This window comes from Poeciliopsis prolifica, unplaced genomic scaffold (genome assembly GCF_027474105.1).
Source record: "Poeciliopsis prolifica strain line A6 unplaced genomic scaffold, Auburn_PproV2 SCAFFOLD001, whole genome shotgun sequence".
Lineage (NCBI taxonomy): Eukaryota > Metazoa > Chordata > Actinopteri > Cyprinodontiformes > Poeciliidae > Poeciliopsis > Poeciliopsis prolifica.
The window spans coordinates 23,615,107-23,630,560 of record NW_026562376.1 but is presented as its reverse complement, the minus strand read 5'-3'; the positions used below and the strand labels follow the sequence as shown (position 1 = coordinate 23,630,560).

Sequence of the window (15,454 nt, the reverse complement as noted above, 5' to 3'; positions counted from 1 at the left end):
TTTCTCCAGACATCCACACCTCAGAAGGGAAAGTCTGTCAATTCAGCAACTATTGTACAAATCTGAAGTGAGTGGAGAAGTGAAGCCAATGTTGAATGGAAGTTAGTAGACGTTCTTAAATGCGGCAATGAGGACTTACTGTCAGATAGACCAAAAATGCTACATTGTAGCTAGATGCAAAACATTAGGTGTGCTGAAATCACTCTTGATACACTTTCCCCCTTTGAAACACAGCAGCTGGTCAGAGGCTGAATATGTCTTGAGATGAGGGCAGAGCTTTTCCTCCCAGTGGAAAGGTGAACCAAGATGTCTTTAACACCAACACCACGAAGCTTGTGGGCTCTCTACTCTTTTTGTTCTGCTTGTTGGTTCATTAAATTACAAGAAATGCAGCCTTTTTTCTCTTTTAGGAGCTATTGTTGTTCATGTCATTAGTTATTCTAAAATATGTCTTCCAGGCATGTCATGATCCCACGGTGTAGCAGCTTTAAATCTTTAAAGTAGGTATCGGAGTGAAAAGACCTCAAGGTGAACAAGGATCATTTGTGTTAAGCCTTCTATAATTTCCATTCTCCATCATATCGCTGTATCCTTCCTTACGCTGGTGAAGGTAGTGGCCGTTGTTAAACCCAAGTGCCTGATATTTATGTCTGTGCCACCGTACTGTGTGATTTCTCCCTCTCTGCATTGGTCAGTGCCTGCATCGCCATTGATGTTTTCTTCTCCCCCCTCCGCCATGGGACAGCATGCTGCCCTCTGTCTTCGACCCCTGCACTGTTTGACCTCTGCTTCCCTCCAGCCGATCTGACCTGACCTCTGCTCTCTTCCTTCAGGCTAGCCACACCGGTATGCGTTCATACATTTACAAGCAGAGCTCTGTGATTGGCTCGCAGGCAGAGCACACTGGCATGCGGACGTATTACTTCAGTGCCGACACCCAGGAGGACATGAGCACCTGGCTGAAAGCCATGAACCAGGCTGCGCTGATGCAGAACCACCCCGATAGGCTCAGGTAGGCCTTCACACCTGAAACCTTAAAGCACACGTTGCCAGAGGAGTTTGGTTCTCACATGAGGTCCTTTTCTACTTTGGCATGAATGTATATGGCAAAGAAAAGATGTTCATTTGCGACATATATAGCTAATAGCTGAAGTTTCCGAACGTTTCCATGACTCCCCCAAACATTAGCTTCTGTCTGAGGACCTGCATCGAAAACCAGCAGAGAGTTATACAAAATATGTAAAGAAACATCAACTTTCAATGTTTTTTTTTTCTTCACTTTTATTCACTATTGAATAATTATTACATTACATGATCTTCTCATACCTTCTGATCTCAGTTGGCCACTAGGTTTCTTTTTAGTCAGAAACTTTTTGCACCATTTTGCACTTGTGTTAGCATAGCTAGCTGTGGTGGCATAGCTAGCACTGCCAGCTGCACGAGGTTGAGGAGTAAAGCAGCTTAAAAATCAAATAAATTAGCATGGCAAATAACATTTAAACAATTATTTGAACTTTGTAATAACAATTGGAAAAACAGACTAGATTTTGATCGAATTTGTGTTTTAAAAAAATTATTAGATTTTATTATTTTTTTCTCATCTTCTCTTTAACTTTCTGAGGCCCTCGTAGTGCCCCCTGGTGGTCCTCCACCTGTAGGACCCCGTTGTCAGACTATCAATTTTGATTTTTAGGAAAGGTCAAAGGTCAAAAACAACTTGCAATGAGTGAAACCCTGTTTATTCTTTTTCTCAGAAAAACTTTCCTAACAAAAGAAAAGGCATCAGTTGGCTCTTGCTGTTTGTTAGAAATCATATTTAATGATGGGGAGCATAATCAGTACCAAATATGTCTATGTGCCTTAGCAAATATAGGTATTTTCTTTACAAACAAAACACTGACATCAAAATAACTAATATAAATTGTACATGTGTCCAGAAACAGCTAGAAATCATCATAAACTATTGTGAAAGATCTGACTTTTTGCCTTCAGCAGGGGGTGAAGGCAATCAAACCCCTATCTTCAAAAAACTATTTTTATTTTTATCAAAATTGAAAGTTATTTTTCCGGAATTTTTTGACTCCCCTAGTTTTGCTTCTGATGGGGGAATATTGCTCTGTTATCGTCACAATCAATTAAAATATTTTTTTGGACAGTTATAAACATTTATCACAACATTTAGTTGTTCTTTGTCATGATAATGATGAAAGTGATGAATGCATTAAAAATTCATGAGTCTTTATGGCAACATCTGCCACAGCATAAAGCCAGAGGCAGAAACACTGCTCTAAAAATCAAGACACGCTCATTCAGGATGGGCTACATAATGCAGTTTGTCAGCCAAATTAATTAGTGTAACTGATCCACTAAATATTTGGGGTTTGAAAACATGACCAGTGTGAATTTATGATGATAAGTCTCATATTTTTCCCCTGGTAACAATAAAGGATGTGATAGTTACTGATACTGTGGCTTTTTGAGTTTGTCAAGTTTATGTATTATTTAGCACATTTAGCAAAAACACAGTCCAAAGTTCTTTGAAAAACATCATACAGCACCAAGCAGTAAATATTACATTTTGACAAAATGCCATCATTAAAATCATCAAATATATTAATTAATGTTCCAGTTATTATTAATCAAAAGCAACTCTAAACAAGTGGGGTTTTAGCCTTGATTTAAAGGTGTTCAGTGTTTCGACTGTTTTGGAGTTTTCTGAAAGTTTGTTCCAGGTTTGTGGAGCATAAAAACCAACAATCAATAGCTTCTAATAGGAGTGGACAGACGTCACATGTGGCGTACCCCAAGGTTCAATCCTAGGACCCCTCCTATTTAATATCTACATGTTCCCGCTGGCTCTGGTTCCAACAAGTAACAACTCAGGGTTTTTACCGCAGTGCTTTTGTGTTGAAAAATGTTAAAAGTTCCAAATATTTAGAGGTCCACAAGCAGGTGTCATAATCTGGAAAAAATAGCATGTGAGGCAGGTGCAGGAATGATGCAATTGGCGTGCATCACTTTGCATGCAGTTTAATGCGTCAGCTATAAATGATAGATGAATTAACCTAGCTTAATTCATCTTTACCGTCACCGTTGTACAAACAACCCTATTTAAAATAAGCAAACAAAACTTAGCCTGGTAGGGGGGAAATAAAGCCTGGTGGCCCGCCAGACTTATTGTAAATACACTGGAGTTAACCTTGAATAAGATTAGCTAGCATAACTGCGCAGATGATACACAGCTCTACATTACGTCGCCAGGTGACAATGCACCTTGAAAACATCATTGTGTGGATGTGCCACGACTTTCTCCAGCTAAACAAAATCAAAACTGAAGTTACTATCTATCCATCCATCCATTTTCCAACACCCTTGTCCCCAGTGGGACTGGGGGTGTGCTGGTGCCTGTGACCAGCAGACGTTTCCGGGGAGAGGCGGGGTCACCCTGGACAGGTTGCCAGTCCATCGCAGTGATGTTATTACCTCTGGACCTAAAGAGAAACGATCAAGAAAGATCATGCAGCTTCAGTTATTGCAGCTAGAAACTAGGTCTGTAATGTATTCTGGTGCTAAGAACATTAAGTGATTTATCATCTAACATTTTAATGTCTATTCTCTGATCTATTTGACTTTATGCTTCTCTCTGCCTTGAAACTCACCACTTCCCATTAAGTATTCAGCCTCTCATAGAATTGAATATTGGAGAGCGCCTTGTTCATCAGCCTTTGATAATATGTATGACATCTTGGTTTCTCTCTCTGGCTTGTCTTTGCTCTGTGGTTGCTTCAGCGTCCGCTCCGTGCGCAGCGTGTTTGTTTTTGTGCTTTGAGACGACGGCGTTTTTGAACCATCGGCGGCTCCCTTCATGCGTTATTAATGCGTTGACGATGGGAGGTAGCGCAGATCAAATACGTGCGGCCCCTCGCTGGCTGGCTCAGATGCTGCCCACTGCCGCCCCCCTCACACACTCCCGTCCTTTCTCATTACGCCATTCTTACGAGAGGAAATCCCACAACGCACCGCTGCCAGCTTCTGAATGACAGAAAGAAAGCCGAGCCCCCGACAGCTTCCAACCGGGAGTTCTCTGAAGTTTCTGTGAAAGCTCCCTCTTTTCCAGTTTGCTTGCCTGCGGAAGCCGTGACAGTAGCACTAACACTGTTGCACTTTGTTGTTGCTAAAATTTTCTGTGGTAGCGTTTATTTTTCATGAGTATTGACAGGATGCAAAGGGAAACTAGCATCAAATGGGGTCAACGCAGTCGCCAGTGTGCCAGTTTTACTGAATTATTTTTAGATAGTAGCTGCCAGGAAGGAGAATCTTGGCACCACAGGCTTTCCTATTGTTATGCAAGGTTTTTCTTTCATGACTGGAACCTGAATATTTCTTAAGGCTTTTTCATGTTGGACTTAATTAATGAGTTTCGAATCAGCTTGTGCCTCTAAGGCTTTGCTTGTCAGCTGTAATGCTTTAAAAAAAAGATCTGCACAATGTATTTAGTTCTGTCCTTAAAGTAGAAGATGAGGCTTAAAAATTCTCTTTTATGCAACAGCCGTCTACTTTCGATTCTGTTCAGGACAAAAAAACAAAGATCTGAACTCTCAGATGTTCTGAAGATTAAATTACCTTAACGAGCCTGTTATTTAGTGAGCAATTAGATATAAATGACTTTTTTTTTTAAAACAAATTAGCCAGAGAATGTCTTTAGTTTTTTATCACTAGAGGCGCCTTGCTGTAAGTATTCATGCCCCTTGAACTCTTCCACACATTAGCCAAAACTATGAATAGCCCATAAGAATCTGAAGCAAAATTATGAACCATTTTCCAAACAAAAACCTGAGAAGTATATGTATGTTTGACTTTATGCACCTTTATTTTAATACCCCTAAAGAAAATATACTTAAAAAGAATATGTGTTCATGAAAATTCATGCAAAATCAACAGAACCCTGCAGTTTTTTGTGCTTATCCGTAGTTATGAGTTTATTGCAAATTTTCTGCAAAAATTGTAAGAAAAAACATTGAGTGCCATTAACCAACTCCCACCTGTAGGAGGCAGTACTTCTTACTTCTACAACACTACGGCCTCTGCCTTATTAATATTGATAACTTAATATTGAACAACATATGATCTGTGGCAAGCTCAAACTTTTGAGCTTTGGGTATTTTTGTAGTTTCATTGAATTATTTAATATTATCTGACTGTGTGTCTCCTCTGCAGACCCGTTGACAAAGTCACCGCGTTGTTGCAACAAGCTGTCCCGCAGACAAACCACGTGAATCACCAGAAGACCATGAAGACCAGGGACTCTGAGACCACAAAAGCAATTGTCCACGAAGTTCTGCTGGAGCCCATCCACCGAAACGCAGAGGAGCTCTACAGCTTTCACCAGGAGGCCGGCAGCGTCACCCTGGAGCGCCATGGGGGGACCGCCTGTTTGGAGACGGACAAACAGAGCCCCCTTCCATCCAGACCGCCAGCCGCCTCTGCCCTCCCGCTGTCGGACCGCGTGTCCGCGTCTGCTCCCGTGTCCAGAGTGACGTCCCGCGCTCCGTCACGAGCCGCCTCGACGTTGCCTTCCAGCCTTTGCACGAGGAACGGCCTGGTGTCCACGCCCAGCCCCATCCTGGAGCCCAACGGCATCGCAGCGGGGACGTACCAGAGGGCGCCGGAGCCAGCAGCCTCCGACACGTTCAAGCATCTGCAGAGAAGAAACACTCTGGAGCAGGTGGAGCAGTGGGTCAAAGTTCAGAAGGCTGAGCAAAGGGGGTAAGTCAATATTGTTCGTTTTGCATAAAAACTTTCTGATTTTAGTCATTTGATTTTCAGCTGTAAAAAATTCTTTGAAACAGAACTTCACTTTTGATAAGCTCGTGAAGAACATCTTCCCTTAGAGTCCTGCTTTTGATACCATCTGTGCACATTTGTCGCGGAAATGCAGCTATTGACTCTTTACTTTAACTCAAAGCTTACAGCCTTTCCACTGTAACTTCTTATTACAGTGCTTTTATTTTCACTTTATGTTGTAAATTGTTGCTGGGTGTTTTGAAAGACGCTAGAAATTCGGAGACTCTTAATGGTTATTACTGTGTTGGGGGAAATGATTTCTGCCTTATTCCTCTTCAACAGCCCTCCCTCCAGAGAAAACACCCTTCCCCGTCGGACGCCGCCCACTCAGCACAAGTACACCTCCATGGATGCCTTTCAGACTTTGCCAAAAACTCCACGCCACAGCCCCCCGTCGGGTCGACTCGGCGAGTACAAGTACGCCCAGGACCGGCTGAGCCACTTCCGCCTCACCCCAGACCAGGGGCGCTCGGGGTCCAACACCGTGCTGCAGCTGTACGAGTGGCAGCAGCGCCAGCAGTTCCGTCACGGCAGCCCCACGGCGCCCATCTACACCCCGGCCCCGGATTACCCGTTCGGGCCCCGGCCCCCATCCACCGTGCCGCCCTCCTCCTCGTTGCGCAGGTCGGAGGGTTCTCCTCGCTGCGTGTCGGTGCCGCCGTCTGCGGCAGACATCCCACCACCGGGGCCTCCGGCCGGCACCAGCAGGACGCTGTCGCCCAACCGAAGGCCGCACACTCCCGCCGAACGGGTGACCGTAAAGCCTGCTGGGGATGGGCCTTTGCTGAACGTCCCCTTCACCGTGTCCCCCCGAAGGAGCAAGTCTCAGATGCTGAAGGTAAGAATGATACTCAACAGAATCAGAACAAACTTCTTCTACATTACTGCATTTTTAGGAGTTTACCCTCCAATAAGACGGTCAGCAGTGGTGGAGGTAGTGGGTGTTTGTTTGCCTGATTTTGTTTTCCTGCATCCCAGAAGAAAATATCACAGATTTAGAACAGTGAAATCCTCTTTTTCTTGGAATATAAATTTGTATGAAAGTATAATATTAATATAGACGTTTATATACTGCAACTTAAACCTTACTTTAGTGATGGTAGTAAATCTACAGGGTCTGTAGCTCCAGCTCACCCACATCCGTCTCTCCTGTCATTAACTACCAACACGGACGTCTGTGTTGCAGGCTGCTACTATTGAAAGACGCTCGATGCCTCAAACTGGCTACATCACTCACACAGTCAGCGCTCCAAGCCTTCACGGCAAGACGGTATGTTTCATAACTGCATTCAGTTCTTATGCACACAATGCCAAAACCTATCAGACTTCAACAGTTTGTGGATTCATTTCCTGGTCAGTTGGCTGTTGATCAGAGAACTGTGAAGTCCACTTTATGTGTAGCAGATTTTTGTTTCAGCCTCGTTAATCTTTAATTAAGCTGCAGTTCTGCTTATCAAGATCAGAGATGAGTCACATGACATATTGCAATGCAAAAACTTTCTACTGCAAATATCTTAGTGCGCTCGAAATAAGACCGTGCTACCTATTAATAATAAAGAGCAATAGCAATGATCCATAAGGTGTGACATTTAGAAACATTAACACCTATTTGAATTCAAATAATGAGTTTTTTGACCTGGTGAAATTACACAAAGCCAAAAACAAGCAATCTTTGGAAAACGTTTAGCAATTGTTCAAAATGAAAGAGCATATTTATAAGTTAAAGAAGAGGAATCACAGTTTGAAATATGCAAATTCAGATCTACTAGAAAAAACTTGAATCATTCAATATTGAACTTGGAACAAACAGTTCAAATGATCAGATAAACAGGATTATTCCTGGATATAATGCATAACATTATAGTCAATTGTTCCTGGTTTTGTTTCTTGGTGAAATTGAAAGGAATAGTCATTGTTCATCTGCCATATTTAACATTACATGCAATATTGATGATGAGTTTGCTATTAGTTACTGGTTTAGTTGGCACATGTATGAACTATATGTTAATGTAGATGGTTAAGGAGGGGGAATTTTGATAAGTTTATACTTCTACCCACTTCTATGAGTTTGTAAAACAAAAGCTTTAACGTTAAGGTTCATGCTGTATTTTTTGTACATATTCAAGAAATAAACAAGTAACTTTTCAGCAAGAAACACAAGCTTGTTGATGAAAAAGTATTAGTTATTAGAGAAATAATCTGCCAACATAATAAGACATTTTAACGTGGACTTAGACATTTGGAGTAGAATCTAGATTTTGCTACGATTTTGTGCTTTTGCGTCCTCGCCGCTGTGAAAGTGAAGGTTTTGAAGAGCTGAGTGGGTTTTTGTTCAGCATGTGAGGTCAGTGTTGAGAGCTGCCAGACTGAATATCCTGCGGTGCCTCCCGACAGCCGGAGGAGCTCACGCTGCTCCTCATTCAGCTGCGCCGCCACCAGGCCAAGATGGCCACTGTGCGTCAGCAGACCTTAGCTCACATCCAGCAGCTAAGCGCTCCCAGAGAGTCCTACCACCAAAACCGCCTCCTGACCGCTGTCGCCGCGAGCGACAGCCCCCTCCTCAGCGCCACTGCGTCTCCCGAGTCGCACCTCGGAGATGTCGGCCCCTGCAGCGTCCAGGTGGGGCCCCGAGAGGCATGGCTACCCCTCCCTCATGTTACCAGGAGCTGGTAAAGGCTGCCACTAAATCTTCATTAAAGGTTTTATAACATTAAAATTAGGCATATAAAAAAAGAACTTTGACAATGTTACTTTCTTATGCAACATACATCATCAGATTTTATTTGTTATAAAATTTAAATGTTATTGTACTGACAGAGCTTTACATCGGCAAATGTCTAAAGCTGGTAGAAACGTCATAAATTAAGTGAAATACAGTTTGAAATGACTTGTTTGCGTTGTTGTTTTACATAAAATCCTAATAAAATGGGTCAATCTTTGTGGTGGAAACACTTCTGCTAATGCACTAAGGACAGAGCTAATTTTTTGTTTCACGCTTTGGCTAACTTTGAAAAGCTTTAGCACACTTAGCTTCCCTTAAAATAAATTTTCCAGATAAACACTAAAGCGGTAATTGACTTGGTTGTTTTGTAACATTTCAGGTGAATAAAGTTCAACGTCTTTGTTGAAGTTTTGGTTCTCAACTGTTAGGAGTTGAAGCTGTTTATATTTATCTCTTATTTTGCAGTTGTTGAAGACTGTTTACTCAGCAGTTTAGTTTTCTCTTCATTCCTCTCTCTCTTTTTCCTGTTAACTTTCAGACTACTGGTCTTTCGAGGGCAGATATATTTTGCGTTGACGTTAGCGCTTTAGCATTAGCTTTCACTAATTACCATGTTGGTGTAGTGCTTAGATGTTACACCAACGCTAAAGCATTGCTAGTTACTAACGATTTAGCATTAGCTCCTACTAAACACTGTGTTGGTATGGCACTTAAACATGACACCACAGCTAAATAGTTGCTAATATTGGTGCCTTAGCATTAGCTTCCACAAAATACCATGCCAGTGTAGCACTTCAGCATTATTAGTTTATGATTAATGATTTAAGGTTAACACAACTAACTGTTTAGTGTCCACCACTGGTGGTAACATAACATTTTTTGCCAGTCACTGTGTAATATTGATAAGGAATGCTGTGTAAACCTGGACTTCATGACCAAGCAGCGGCCTAGTTCAAGCAGTGGCAGCCTCCACTCACTCCCCTCCTCACTGAGCGCTGGCCGGGCTGCAGAGACCCATCCACCTCTTTACCATCTGCTGCTCTTTGGCTGATCCGTCTCCATGTCGTGCTTCTGCCAATGTCATGTGATAGCATGATGTGTTGCGATCCCTTTGACGTCCACAAAGCCATCCCATGCTTCAAGCGATCCGTTTCGCCGGGTCTGATTGCGTGCCGATCGGTTTTGGTCTTGGCAGTGCGTGACGTTCCTTTTGGTCCTCGTCATGAAGCTTGTTTTGATGTTGCCTGTCTGTGAGACGAGTTCACGGCTCCCTCTGAAGGAGTTGGTCGCTCTTTTTTTATCTGTTGTGGACAACGTTTTTAACCGGCTCTTAAATCGAAACGAGTGCAAGACATTTTTCAGTGTGGGTGCAACTTTGTCATTCTGCATGTCAACAGGAAATCCGTGGTTGATGCTCGGGGTGCACCGATCGATTTCATTCACTTTAGGCGATCTGTTTACTTCCGCACAGATGTGAAGATCAGTCACTGTCCCCGTCTGGTCATTTGTGAGAGAGGGCTGGTGATTGGCCTGAAAACTGCAACCGGTGCACCTCGAGTTGATGCTTCTGTTGAAGAGTCAGACTGCACATTATTGAGTTTGTTTTTGAATCGGATGGTTTTCACCCTCTAGGCCGATGACACGTACATGCAGCTGAAGAAGGACCTGGAATATCTGGACCTAAAGGTGAGAAAACAAATTGCACAGCTCAGTCAGTTGTATTTTCTCTGATTTGAAAAGCCTCAGACTAACACACCTTTGTTACTGACTGCACCCTTCTGTTCTACGCCCGACCCTGAATGGTTGACCCAAAACATTCCAGCTGTAGCTCCAGATTATTTAATGCTGGTGTTTCTCCCAGTCGCTTGACCTGCTGTTAGAAGCGGCCGTTGTGTTGTGACTGCGGCTCTTGTTTCTCTGTGATTTCTGACTCCCAGATCAGAGCTCTAGAGCCGCTGATCCTCGCAGTTCACAGTTTACTACTGCACTGCACTGCTGGGCCACTCAGGCCTTTAATGAACGTAAGCTCTATTTGTATGTAGCTACGTGTCTCTGTGTCCGGTAAATGTTCTGCAGCGTAGCCTGTGTGTGTGCGTGTGTGTGTCTGCCTGTGCATGTTTGTGTCATGGCGAGAGCGGGCAGGTTTCTGTGTCGTGCTCTATAGTAAGACCATCCCATCGCTTCGCAGTGCTACATTCACAGCTCAAACGGCATCGTGACTCCATACCTCCCCTCCACTGTGTGGCGATGTTGGCCAGGCTGTTGAGTACTGGGCATGGGATGGCTCGGCAGTGCATGTGTTGTGGCTGTGGCTGTGATCCGGTGGTTGAAAAGCCAGCTGCTTCTACCATCGCCTCTGAAACGCTGCACCTCACTCACAAATTGTTTTCCCCGATGAAAAAATTGATCTTTCAGTGATAACCTAATTGTTAAAACTGATATTTGACAACTAGGTAAAAAACATTTCTGAAGTGTGGTTTTGTTGAGAGGTTCTGAGCTGTTACTATCTTACTTGCACCCATGTGAAGATGTTTACGCTGCTGGTAAGTACCAAAAAATTGATTTTATTTTGTGCTGAAAACCAACTAGAAGTGAATATACTTTCATTAAATAAAGTAATAGTTTTCTAAAATATTTTACACAAACTCTTAAAATAATTTTGCTATCCTATTACTAATCAGAAAGATAGCGGTGTATTGAAAAGCTGAGTGAATAGAGCGTCGATCTTCACATGGATGATGAGACAAATTGTTGGTCAATTGCATAAAAATCACTTAGGTGGTACGCAAAACATCAGCAGAATGTGCCAACTTTTTTATCCCAATTAATTGATTAATCGTCAGAATAAATCAATACAATAACCAATTAATAAAATAATTATCTGTAGCCCTAAAATATTATGTTCAAAGAGACGATGCTTTCTCCAGACAACACTTGCAAACAACAAGTTAAACTTGTTCAAATTTTGTTTTCTTCAAACTTCACATTATACTGAAAACCTGTAGTTTCAGGTTTATTGCAGTTTTCCCGACCATTTTCCCATCTGACCCTGGGCTGAATCCACTGACACCTCCACTCCTGTAAAGATGGGCAGCTGCCTTAAATGTTTTCCGTTTGTAAATAGTCTTTCCTGTTGTAAAATATTGGGTTTCAGATTGGTTGGAAATGGCCTTAAAACCACTCCTAGATTGAAGGACAGCCACAGTTGCAGGGCGTCGCAGATGCCTCTCCACCTTGGCATTTTAACAACACCCACCTGTTTGCTCTACAGCAAGAATCACCCCACCTTCCTGCTTTACTGTTTGGGCTGAAATGATTAATCGGATTAATTGCGAGGAATCGATGATTGAAATAATCATAAGCTAATATAAGAACTGGTTAATCGTTAACTGGCAAACTAAACAAAAAAAAAGACAAATTGTTGAAAGATCAACATATTCAGAGCATGTAAACTAAAAAAACTTTATGAATATGTTCCACCCAAAACATCTCTAGAGGCCTGGTTTTAGCTCCACTTGTTTCTAGTGCTGTAAAATAACAAAAACTTTAACACCATTTGCTGTCAAATTATTGACTGTGACATTAAGTCATTCAGAAAGAGTTGAGTTCTTCACATGTCGATGTTAGAAAGATTTTTTTAGCCGCAGAGGCACTGATGGTAGAGCGTCTGCTAAAGGAATGCTGTCGTTAAAATTTAGGTAATGAAATGTCTATTTTCTTATTTAAAAAATACTTATTATTTCTTTATTTTCATCTTTTAATGTATTTCTGATATTGTATAGAAAAGACGTGGTTAAGTTGAAAAATCTGCAAAATATGCCAAATTTTTAAAGCGACTAATCATCCTAATGATTGATTAATCGATAACAAAAAATGTGTTAATTGCTTTTATTTTGCTAATGATGCACTTATCTGCTGCGTCTTTCATTTGTCCCTCCAATAGAAGCATCAGCTCATCATTATTAACCTTTCAACAGAGCCTCACGTTTTTCAGAAATCCAACCTGTCCCTTTAAATGAACCCTCACCTGTGTTCTCAAACCTTCTCCTGTCAGACGGATGAATAATCTGAAGGCAACAAAGGTTTTACAGGCAAGTGAATATTGTGCAGAGCTTCAAAGTGTCCATAGCCACCGTGTCGTTCATGACCAGAAGTCGCCTCACCTTGTTCAGGTTCACAAGGACAAGTGAATGTCAACGACAGTCTCCCCCTTATTTGTGGTAGCTCACAGCTGCTCCCAGTGTTCTGCGCTTCCCTTTGTCTCAGCGCTAATGTAGCGAGGAGCCAGACGCCTCGCCTCAGCAAACAACTAACATCTGGGTCTGCTTACGTTGAAATGTTGCAGGTAGCTGGAAGTCAGGCGCTGAAGGAGGCGGGGAAGCCTGTCAAGGTTGCAGAAAGCGATGTGGACGTGAGTATGATGATCCACACGCTGGAGCCATTTTAACCACATAAATAATCTGATTGAAATCCTCTTTAGGCAGGTTGTCAGTTTATTGAATTTCTCCACCAACATTTATGGATTTTCAATAGAATTAGAACAGAATTTATTTTCTCTTCTTCCTTCCTTGTGGTTCTTAAAGTCATTTAAAACCCGGCCTTGTTAGAAATCTCTGCTGTGAATTCCTGCTGACCTTCTGGATCTGAACTGTGGAAGGGAATCAAAGGACTGACGTCTTTGTGAATTTAAAAAGAGGTTAAAACATGGAATCTGCAGATTAACTATTTATTGGAGGTATGAATACTTCTGATAAGACATTAAAAGGTAACTCAGTGATTTAATAAAACATTAAAATAACAGGTTTGACATTCAACAGATGGCTTCTGGTAAAAAAAAAATATATATATATCTATATGTAACCTCTTTGATAAAGAACAAGGACACTGGCAGTGCCTTGAAAAGATCATTTTGTTTACGCCGTCTTTTTCTAAAAAGCTGTAAATGCAGCACTTTGGCCTTTTTCCTCTGCTGCCCATAAGCAAGCAGAGATTGAAAGCCGTTGAAAACAGCAACTCAGTTCACTCAGAGTCAGAAGTAACAAACGGCTGTCCTCACTAATATTTATTTAAAAATGTTCAATATGATATTTTTTTGTTAAATTATTAATTCAAGCCCAAAAAAATATATAAAATATTCAACAGCGCCGCCCTGTACTGTACTGATGTTGGGTGAAGTAGAAAGAGTTTGTCGCATGTTGCAGATGCATCCTTTGCTACAGATGATCTAGAGGAATGTTCTTTATCTTCGGATTTAAAAAAAGGAATGTATTTGTTCATTTGCATATTTTAGTGTATTTCTATTATTGTACGAGAAATCTGCAGAATGTGCACATTTTCATCAGAATAATTGATTAATTGTTGGAACAATTGATTAATCGTCAGAATAGTCAATTAACTGTCAGAATAATTGATTAATAAATAAGTTCTGTGAATCACTAATGGAGGTTTTTTTCCACCTTCTGCTGCTTTGATCTAATGAAATCAATGTAAGTTTTTATTGTTAGCTCTTCTGGCAGCAGAAGCATCCAGAAACAGTGGACTCTGTTCATCTTTGACTCGGATAATCCAAACAATTTTCCAATCCTTACTTACACTATTTATGAACGTTCATGTGAAAGGACTCGATTATACAGCCATATCCCAAGAACGGGGTTCACCATGGAGACCACAATAATGTGTCAGATTGAAGCTCAATTGTAGATTTTATTGTTTCGCTGCATTAAAATGTCCATCAAGAAATGGTTTGTTTGAGCCGGTTCTTGTAAAGTGAACATCTTCGAACACACCTGCGCCGGACAGGTGGAGTTACGACGCAGCAAATATTCAATAATCCATCCATTAAACCCATTAAAAGCGGCTCTTACGGATCACAGTTGACGCCCCGACCCTCTGTTCTGTATGCAGTCAGCGCAGCTGCAGACACACGGCTTCAATTAAGTAAGAGGGCCACTTCATTATCAGAGGTCAACGCGCAGACACTCTGATTAGCCCTTGAGGGCGACTTCATCTGGGTGAACACCGCATGCCCACCCGGCTCTGCTTCTCCCCCTGCAGGTGAAGTTGAGTCGCTTATGTGAACAGGACAAGATTCTGAAGGACCTGGAGGCGAGGATCAGCTCCCTGAAGAACGACAAGGTAACCCGTCTCTGAAACGCAACATCAAGATGAAATGAATCTGACATAATTCAGAGGCAAATGCAGCTACAGAAGAAAGTGGAGTTTTTTTCCCTAGATAATGATTTTCTTCTTTTTTTCTTCACTTGTTTTGGCTTTAGTGGCCTTTATTTGACAGTGAAAATGGGTAATGACAGAGAGGGAAGACATGCAGCAAGGGTCACCAGGCCAGGAATCACACCTTCAAAGGCCGCGTCGAGGACTAATGCCTCCTTAACCCCTCTGCCACCACAGCACCCCTAAATAATGATTTTTCTTTTTTTTCCTGTAAAAGGAAGAAAAGCAGCACCAATTTCCAAGAATCATCAAACTTTATTGGGCTTTTATTATTAAATGCCATAAATTAAACTGAGGAGATCGAATAAGTGACGTTCTGGTGAGACGTTGTAGTGAGTCTGGATGTTTCTTGGTGAAATGCTGCCCTCTAGAGGCGGTATTAACTCATCACAGTCCAGCTTCTCAACACATCTCAGTCCTACTTAGAGAGATTAATTAGTTTTAAAGAAAGGTAATATACATATATATGTATATGTGTGTGTGTGTGTGTGTGTGTTTACATTTATATTTACATTTAAATATTTAAGCGTCTCCCTGTAACAGCTTATACATGACACAAGACATGGAATGGATCAGTATTTATTAAATCATGTCAGTCTCATTGAATAAATTAATATTATCAACAGTCCAACAGTGAAACATTCATCTTTGTCCATC

At 41.7% G+C, this 15,454-nt stretch overlaps 1 protein-coding gene across 15 annotated transcripts in view; it reads left to right on the top strand.

The window, feature by feature from the left end:
* The window catches only part of LOC129362726 (pleckstrin homology domain-containing family A member 7-like), a 156,121-nt gene that overhangs the window by 125,872 nt on the left and 14,795 nt on the right, over positions 1-15,454 (top strand). For 9 of the 15 annotated variants that reach the window (XM_055034454.1, XM_055034444.1, XM_055034437.1 and 6 more), the window contains 9 exons: positions 834-1,012; positions 5,218-5,766; positions 6,127-6,682; positions 7,031-7,114; positions 8,239-8,463; positions 10,199-10,252; positions 10,504-10,587; positions 12,912-12,977; positions 14,621-14,701. In XM_055034454.1, coding sequence (XP_054890429.1) covers positions 834-1,012; positions 5,218-5,766; positions 6,127-6,682; positions 7,031-7,114; positions 8,239-8,463; positions 10,199-10,252; positions 10,504-10,587; positions 12,912-12,977; positions 14,621-14,701 — 1,878 coding nt within the window. The remainder of the gene's footprint in view (positions 1-833; positions 1,013-5,217; positions 5,767-6,126; positions 6,683-7,030; positions 7,115-8,238; positions 8,464-10,198; positions 10,253-10,503; positions 10,588-12,911; positions 12,978-14,620; positions 14,702-15,454) is intronic. The other 6 variants (XM_055034474.1, XM_055034466.1, XM_055034459.1 and 3 more) reach the window with 5 other exon arrangements.